The sequence below is a fragment of the Cariama cristata genome, unplaced genomic scaffold (assembly GCF_000690535.1).
Source record: "Cariama cristata isolate BGI_N322 unplaced genomic scaffold, ASM69053v1 scaffold8874, whole genome shotgun sequence".
NCBI lineage: Eukaryota > Metazoa > Chordata > Aves > Cariamiformes > Cariamidae > Cariama > Cariama cristata.
Genome location: NW_009611194.1, coordinates 7,401 through 16,359, shown reverse-complemented (window position 1 = coordinate 16,359; position 8,959 = coordinate 7,401). Strand labels below are relative to the sequence as shown.

Here is an 8,959-nt window from a genome sequence, read left to right as displayed (position 1 = left end):
GCCCTGAGCTGTGCTGTGGGTGGGTGCCTCTGGGTGTCAGGGGGCTGCCGTGCCCGAGGGGAGCCTGCACTTTCCCGTCGCTCTGCTGGGAAGCAGGGGGTTAAACCTGAGAGCACAGGCCCACCATCCCAGGGGTAAGGTCCTGGCCCCCACGGCTTTCCCAGGGCGCATGCAAGATGAGGATGGTTTGCAAAGACCTGTGGGCCTCCCTGGACCGCCGGCACTGCCCGCTGTCTCAGGCATCGGGCAGAAAATGTCCTTGCTTGAAATTAGGGCACTGCTGGCCTGACCAAGGGTTTTGTGTCTCTCAAAGAGCTGTTGCTGCAGCTGACTGATGGGCCAAACAGATGTGCAGGCAACGTGCAAGTCTTCTATTTTGGAGGCTGGGGAAAAGTGTGCGGGTACCTGTGGGACATGCAAGACGCCCAGGTTGCGTGCAGGCAGCTTGGCTGTGGCTCGCCTCTTGGTGTGATGCACTATTTCCCTTCGAGTGACTGGTACACGTACATGTTGACGGAGGTGAATTGTGAAGGCTCTGAAGACTATCTGTGGTATTGCCCTTACAAGGAAGAATACTCTGTCTGTTATCACGGGGCCGCTTCTGTCATATGCTCAGGTGGGTTTTTGCATTTTGGGGATGTTTTCTTGGAGAAAACCCATTTGGAGTTTGTGGGAGGCTGGGCGAAGGCTGCTCTGTGTTCTGCAGGTCAGGAGTGGGTCGTGGGTCCGTGTCCTTGATGCAGGGGGCCATGTTACTGAGGGAGCACTGTAGCTGCTCTTGCAGACTGTACTTGGGAGATCTGGGATTCAGACGACGGCTTGCGTGCAGAGCAGGGTGCAAGGAGGGGGTCAGTTTTGAGCCAGGCCACCCTCTCCACGGGGTCCCTCCGTAGCTCTCTCTGAGCTTATAGCATGTGCTCTGAGGGGAGCCAAGGGGTCCAAGTGCCTCACACCCTCTGGTTTTCTCCTTCCAGACTCCGGACTAACAGTGCCTCCACCAACAGGTAACCAGAGATTTCTGTTTACATTCTTCTTCTCCTTGGGGTGCTCTGCCTCTGGGATGCTCTGCCTCCATCACAGCACAAGACCCAAATGTGGGCTGCACTTACAGACCCTGGGTAACGTTCCTGATGCTCAGGAAGGTGCAGGATCGCTTGGAATCCTTTGGGATTGAGCAGTCACTTCTTCTGTGGGAGAAGTTTGGCGCTGGTCTTCATGGTGTCACAGTGGTGATGCCCTTGAGCAAGTGCTGGGGCAGTTGGTACTGCAGCCATCTTCCTGAGTCCTGCCACATTACAGTGCCGACTGTGGGTTGTGGGTTTCATTGTCTGGGGGTTCCCTTTGCAGAGGGGTGACTCCCAGCAGGATGTACCTCTTAGGCAAAAACACTGCTCACTCACCTGCTGCTCTCTCCCTGCAGTACCAGATAGCTCCAGCTTGACGCCCACCGTGTCATCGACCTCAGGTACGTCCGGAGGAGTTGAGGAGTCTGACTAGGTCCTGCACCCAGTTATGGACCACAGAATTATGGGATGGTTGAGGCTGGAAGAGACTTCTGGAGGTCATCTGTTTCAACCCCCCTGCTAAAGCCAAGTCACCTAGATCTGGCTGCCCAAGACCATGTCCAGATGGCTTTTGGCTATCTCCAAGGATGGAGAGTCTACCACCTCTGTGGGCAAGCTGTGCCCATGCTCAGTCACACACACACACACACACACACACACCCCCACAGTGAAAAAGTGTTTCCTGATCTTCAGAGGGAACCTCCTATGTTTTGGTTTGTGCCCATGGCCATTTGTCCCATCACTGGGCACCACTGGAAAAGAGCCAGGCTTTTGGAGAGGGTTGACTCCCAGCAGGTCGTTCCTCTTAGGCAAAATACTCCAGCTCAACTCCCCCCATGTTGTTGACCACGTTTAGCTCCAGAGGGGTTAAGGGGTCAGGTTATCTCCTGCCCTAGGTGTCCCACTGGATGGCCAGGCCCCGCCGATGGGTATTACAGTCCCGGCCAAGCACAACTTGTGCTCTGGGCTGGGAGGACACAGCTATGAGGCTTTGGGGTGCGGCCACATGCCCGGGAGGGAGGGTCTCTGTGGAGCTGTGGCACAGCCTCCTTGCTGGTGGCCATGACCTTCTTGGACAGCTTCTGGCAATGAGATTTCAAGAGCCCTCTGCCCGACCCCAGACTCTGCTCCTTTCCACAGGGTCCAGCTCCTGCGGTGGCTTGCTTCAGGGTTTGTCCGGCTCAGTCCAGAGCCCAGGGTACCCCAACTCCTACCCCAACAGCATCCGCTGCGTGTGGCGCATATGGCTGCGGGAGGTGGATCACAGAGTTGAGCTCCACTTTTTGGATGTCGAGTGAGTCCAGAGGGGTGCTGGCTCTGGGATCAGGGGTGGCTTTGTCCCCATTGTGGGGCCTTGGCCGCCTCTACCCAAGAGCCAGGGCCAGGCTGGGAATGGGGTCGGGTTGCTTGAGCCCTGCAGCTCCTGCTGATACTCATGCTGGGAGGTGGCACAGCCTGCGGTGCAAACAGACCCTCCTCTCCCTCCACAGGCTGGAAGGCAGCAGCTGCCAGTACGACGCCATCGAGGTGTACGACGGTGGGTCCCCTGGGGACCCGCTCCTCGGGACTGTTTGCAGGAACAACAATCGCATCTTCAAGTCATCCGGGCACCAGCTGACCATCCTGTTTCACAGTGACAGCAGCATCACCCGGAGAGGTTTCCAGGCCTACTACTACTCGTTTCCTGGCTTCAGCAGCACGACAGGTAGGACCAGAGCCATCCTTTACTCTTTGCCAGGGCAGAAGCACAAACTGTTCTTAAGGGCCTGCTGTTAGCTCCTGACACCTATGGACAGCCAGACCCTCTGGCCTCACTGACAGGCGTTTTGGCTTGGGGGCACCTTTTTGGACAGGATTGCCACCAGACTGCTGCCAGAACGCTGTTTCTTTGCTGATGGGCAGGGATAGGGCTTTCTCCACCTCCGCCAGTGCTGCCGCTGGTCCATCATCTTTTTTTCTGACCTTTACCGCGGGCAGAGGAGTTGCTTGTTTATGGCACACTCACTACTACAGCTGCAGAGGCCAATATTGCTGCTCATGGTTACTACTTCGTTACTTCTCAAAATAAAGAGGGCTGATGTGTTCACACGCAATGCAGTGAACTCCTTTTTGCAGCTGAGGAGCTGTTAAGGAGCGAGCATGGCCACTGCTCTTTGCCTACAGCTCCAGGTAGCTCCAGCTCAACTCCCTCTGTGTCGCTGACCTCAGGTAGGGCCTGGAGGGCTTGAGGGGTCTGGGTATCTCTTGCCCTTGCTCAAGGTCATAGAATCACAGGATGGTTGATGTTGGAAGGGACCTCCAGAGGCCATCTAGTCCAACAACTCCTGCTAAACCCTTGCAGGCTTGTGTTGAACCTTGTGTTCACCAGGATCCCAGGGACCTTTTCTGGAGAGCTGCTTCTCAGCCGGGCAGCCCACCGTGCCTGCTGGTGCTTGGGGTTCTTCTTACCCAGGGGCAGGAGTTGGCACTTCTCCTTGTTGAACTGCATGAGGTTCCTGTTGGCCCATTTCTCCAGGCTGCCGAGGTCCCCCTGCATGGCAGCAGGACCCTCTGGTGTACCAGCCTTTCCTCCCATTTTGTTGTCATCAGCAAACTTGCTGAGGATCCACTCTGTCCCATCATCCTGACAATTAACAAAGAGATTTGAGGCCTTGCCGATGTATTGCACATGCAGAACATGAGCTGCACTCCAGGCTGGTGGGATGGAGGGGCAAGGCTTTGAGGTGCAGCCACACAGGGACCTGCCACACATCCAGGTGGTGATTGTAGGTCTTGGGTTTCAGTGTCCTGGGACCCCTTTAGGGGAGGGGTGACTCCCACAGGGTTGTTTCTATTAGGCAAAATGCTGCATGTTCACCTGCTGCTCTCTCCCTGCAGTACCAGATAACTCCAGCTCGACGCCCACCGTGTCATCAACCTCAGGTATGTCCGGAGGAGTTGAGGGGTCTGACTAGCTCCTGCACCCAGTTATGGACCACAGAATCACAGGATGGTTGAGGCTGGAAGGGACTTCTGGAAGTCATCTGGTTCAACCCGCTTGCTAAAACCAAAACCAAGTCATCTAGAGCTGGCTGCCCAAGACCATGTCCAGATGGCTTTTGACTATCTCCAGATGTGGAGAATCCAGCACTGCTGTGGGCAAGCTGTGCCATTGGTCAGTCACCCTCACAGTAAAAGTGTTTCCTGATCTTCAGGCAGAAAGTCTGTGAAGCATCTGAGATGGGGTCCGCAGATGGAAAGGATCATGTGTTTGTGTTGGGGCTGTGTGTATACGAGTTCAGGCAGAGGATTTGCTTGGTCCTGATTGTAGCCAACGAGATGATTGTTAATGCTCGCAATTTTGGGGCATACTCCTCTTCATTTAATACCAAAAGAACAATGCCTCAAATTACCCCAAAACAGCAGTGCAGGTGATTACACACCCAGTGTAGTCACTTATCTCTTTACAGTCGAGCAGTAATCTCACAAGTACTTAGGAAGAATTGTTTTCAACCACTTCATGAATACTGTTATTGCACTAATTTCTATATTTCAGCTGTTTGTTCAAGCACATCATTTGAGGATAGTGTGTATTTTGAAAGTTTAACTGTTTACATAGTAAACACTAGGTCAGTCAGAGAAGGGTTTATTCATGTTTGCTAGAAGTTGAAAATAAAAACTGAAAATCTCTTAGACTTCAGTAGGTCTCTTGTTCCTTCTTTAGGTTGAAAGAAGTAAATGTGGGGTTTTTTTCTAATTTGGAATGTAGTTCAGAAGAAGGTGTTCATTTACAGATTTCTCTTTTCTTGGAGTAGTTCGAGCTTGTACTGACAAGTGTCCTAGAAATCCATTACTTTATTTCACTTCTCAACTTTCCTAGATCTTGATTCCCCTGTTATTTGGTTAGGCTGCAACTGATCTACATATAAATTTCGTACAATTTTTTTGACTGTGACATAAGGTCTTCATGTTTATGAATTGGATATTTGTCAGCATTCTTGTTTGGAAACAAAATACTTTTGTTCTTTTTTTTGTTTTCCTTTGGTCATTAGAAATTGTAATAGAGGCAAACCAGGCTCAGTTGTGACTTTGTCTCTGTCAAGGACCAGCTGGTCTCCAGGGGTCCAACTTCAATAACTGTACAGTTCTATGACAAATACTCATACCCTACTAGTGCAGACACTGAAGATCAGCATTATAAAAGCTGTTCAGTGTGCTTAGCATCTCCTAATCTGCATTCAGATGATATATGGACCTAATAGAAAGACCATTGAAGCTGGTAGAAGTCACTGCCTCTAAATTTTAGCCTTATAAATCCTACATAGACATATTCCAAAAGCAACCTTAGATGGTGTATATGTATATTTTTCTTCTCATATTTTTCTCTGCAGAAGATTCTTCTTGTGGCGGCTTGCTTTCCTCTTCATCTGGTACATTACAGAGTCCATTTTACCCTAGAAATTATCCAAACAATGCCAACTGTGTTTGGGAAATAGAAGTAAAGAGCAACTTCCGTGTCACACTCACATTTAGAGACGTTCAGTAAGTAAAAATTTATTACTTGGGAAGATAAATGTATAGGATTGACATCTTGGACTTACTAAGCAGATAGCTGCTTGATTTCAAGGATCTTTTTCAAAGCTTTTGGTATGTCTGAGGTGAAAAATATGTCCATTTCTGTTTATATAGTCAATAATGTAGCTGGCATCTAATGAGACAGAAATTGGAGGCTATAATTTCTGTTCCAGAGATTTGATAATCATATCAGTAAAATGTACTCTTTTGCTATGAACTCAGTTAATCTGAGTTCAAAAAAAAAAGGGGGGGGGGGGGGAATGAATAATAAAATAAAAATGAAACATTGAACTAAATAGTCATGTTTGCTCCCCAGGATGGAAGGTGGCAGATGCCTGTCTGACTACGTGGAAGTCTATGATGGGCCCCTCCATACCTCTCCTCTCCTTGGGAAATTTTGTTCTGGTTCTTTACGCACATACACATCTTCCTCAAACCTGCTGACTGTCCAATTTTACAGTAATTCTCGATACACATACAGAGGGTTTCAGGCTGACTATTATTCCACTCCAGCAGATCAGAGCACTAGTAAGTTCATGTTTAAAGCAGGAACCTGCTTCTCAATTATTTGCTAATTCACAAATTGTTCATCACGTTGTACCACTTCAACGAATCACCCATGTCATGTTATTTTAAATTAGATCTGTAGTGTTTCATAGAGGTGCAAGAGTACGGTTTGGATTCTGAACTCCTTCTGCAATATCATCTGCTTCTGCAAAAGATACTGTTTATTTAAGTCACAACTTAGAACCTTTCTTGGTCACTTCGATGAGCTTGTAACGTATTTTCTTTGCCATCCGTTAGCACTGCTGTGTTTACCAGAACACATGCATGTAGTTGTGAGCAGATACTACCTTCAGTCACAGGGCTACTCTGCTTGGAATCTCACCGTGAATGACCCCCATTGCAAACCCAACATTACATCATCCTATGTTATATTCGACATACCGTACACTCGCTGCGGCACGGTGAGAGAGGTATGACTTCAAATGTTTCAACAAAATATGCAAATATTGTGAGTGAGTGTGTAAAAAATTCAAATCAAAGAATTCGTTTTGCAAACCAGCACGAAATGAAAGCTATACTGGGGTCTGCAGGGACTGGAAGTGTCCTGGTAATTATGGGCTGCCTCCCCTCTCCTGAACGATAAGGTTGATCAACACTTGTATTCCCTGTGCCTGCTGCCAGAGCATTCACTTATAGCCTGTTATTGATCTCCTAAGAAATAAAGTGCAGAAGGAAGTAAATACTTGGCATTTTCCAGGTCCTAAGCTGAGTGTGGTGGTTAAAAAAGTCTCAAAGTCTTTACTAAATATGACCAATCATCATATTGGTCAGATTTCAGCTTAAATACTGTGCTGGTCCAGAACCTTCAGGCATTTAATGTTCAAAGCATCGTAGAGGTTGTATTTAATTCAGTTGTGTCTGCATTTAGTGTGAGCAGTTTTCTAGGCCCACACTGTAGTCACTGAATATTACACATAGATTACAGATTCTTATCTTGAAAACAGAAATTACTAGGTTCAGACTTCTCCACGGCAGACTTTCTGGGAAATAATGCATTTACTGTGCACATTGCTGTAAGGATACAGCAAAGTTTAGAATGAATAATAAGAAACCTGACTATATGAATTAATTTTGCATTTTATTTTATATGTCAAACAGGGAAACAACAATACAATAATCTATTCCAACCTTATTAGAGGATCCTCTTCTGGTACTGTAATCACAAGAAATAAAAATCTCCACTTGCATATCAACTGCAAAATGCTTCAGAACACATGGGCACAAATAATGTATGTTGCGGAGGACAATTTTGAAGTCAATGAAACTCAGTATGGCAGATATGATGTAAACCTTACATTTTATCATTCTGCATCCTTCTCACGGCCAGTGAATCACTCACCATACTATGTTGATATCAACCAGAATTTGTTCCTTGAAGCTTACCTGCACAGCTCTGATCCAAACCTGGTGTTATTTGTGGACACATGTGTGGCATCTCCCACCCCCCACAATTTTACGACAGTGACCTACGATATAATCAGGAATGGGTAAGCTCTTATGCATTGCAATTACAGCTAGAACGGCTTTTGAACTCCTGTATCTTTTTTTTTTTTTGTTTAATGGAATAGTGTGAATACAGCATACATTAATGTCAGCTGCTAACTAATTAGTGAACACGGGCATTTGGGTTTATTGAGGGAAGGGCAATGGATTAACTCAAAGTATAACACCACACACACTCCCCGGCTTAAAATGACACATAGACTAAATGGCTATGGCCACTTCACTGTGGATTCTTATTACCAGAGAAGTAACAATGATATATCTCAGGTAAGGATAATTCACTTCCCGAAAAACATACAAGCACTAGGTATCTAGGCACACGACAGGCTGAAGGGAGTTATCACCGCTCAATGCTGCCAAAGAAAGGCATCTTGCTTTTCCTAATTGCAAGTTTCCAAAATGATTTCATCACATTTTAAAAATCACTTTTCATGTTATGTGTTATATGGCATGTAAATGACTGATTGCAGTATGTATTCATAAGAGGGGGTTTTTTTGTTTCTTTTTAGGTGTGTTCGAGATTCTACCTATGCTACATATTATTCACCCTACAAACACATGGTCCGTTTTAAATTCAATGCCTTCCAGTTTATTCGTCACAGTCCATCGGTTTACCTGCAGTGTGAATTAGTGGTGTGCAGGGCCTATGACTATTCCTCCAGATGCTACCAAGGTTGTATTACTGGGGCCAAGAGAGAGGCAAGATCTGGCCAAGAAAGGGTGACTGTTGTTGTTGGCCCAATACAACTTCAGGAAGCTAGTGCTGCAAATAGGAATGCACGTCATTTTAAATAAAACTGTCTCCTTTAGTAGACAGCATCTTTAAATGACAATTTAATTCTGAAAGAAAGTACGCTGCTGCTGGTTTACCAGCAACTCTACGATAAATATTAGGAATGTGCTTACTGACTTCTGCCTGTTAACCCCACTTCACATCAGTTGCCTTCATCCGCATCTAACAAAAATGCTGATTCAGCAGTTCTGTGGGAAGTGTGATAAGACAGGGCACAGGCAGCTCTGTGGAACTCACCTGTTCCCAAACCGCCTGCAATTTGGGGCTGCCGTCTCTGAAAATCCAGTCCGAAAGCTTCCCTGGCAAATTTGCAATTTCTAAACTTTTTGTTTGTTGTTTGTTTTCTTAATCTTAAAACTGAAATGTTTAAGTTGCAGTTTAAGTTCTATAAACATACTCTACTAATACAAACCTGAATCTGGATGTATCAGAGTGCAAGAAATTGATTAATCTTTAAATCTGATCTAGAGTGCCTTTT

The 8,959-nt window shown here is 46.7% G+C and overlaps 1 protein-coding gene across 1 annotated transcript; it reads left to right on the top strand.

The window, feature by feature from the left end:
- Positions 1 to 414: 414 nt before the first annotated feature.
- On the top strand, positions 415 to 8,387 carry LOC104160086 (deleted in malignant brain tumors 1 protein-like; the record flags this gene model as incomplete). Its single annotated transcript, XM_009698145.1, has 10 exons — positions 415 to 616; positions 1,421 to 1,465; positions 2,205 to 2,358; positions 2,555 to 2,769; positions 3,942 to 3,986; positions 5,435 to 5,585; positions 5,935 to 6,146; positions 6,423 to 6,586; positions 7,284 to 7,672; positions 8,198 to 8,387. Coding segments are annotated over exons 1-10 (1,767 nt in total), but the record flags the coding sequence as incomplete, so codon positions are not given.
- Positions 8,388 to 8,959: the final 572 nt, after the last annotated feature.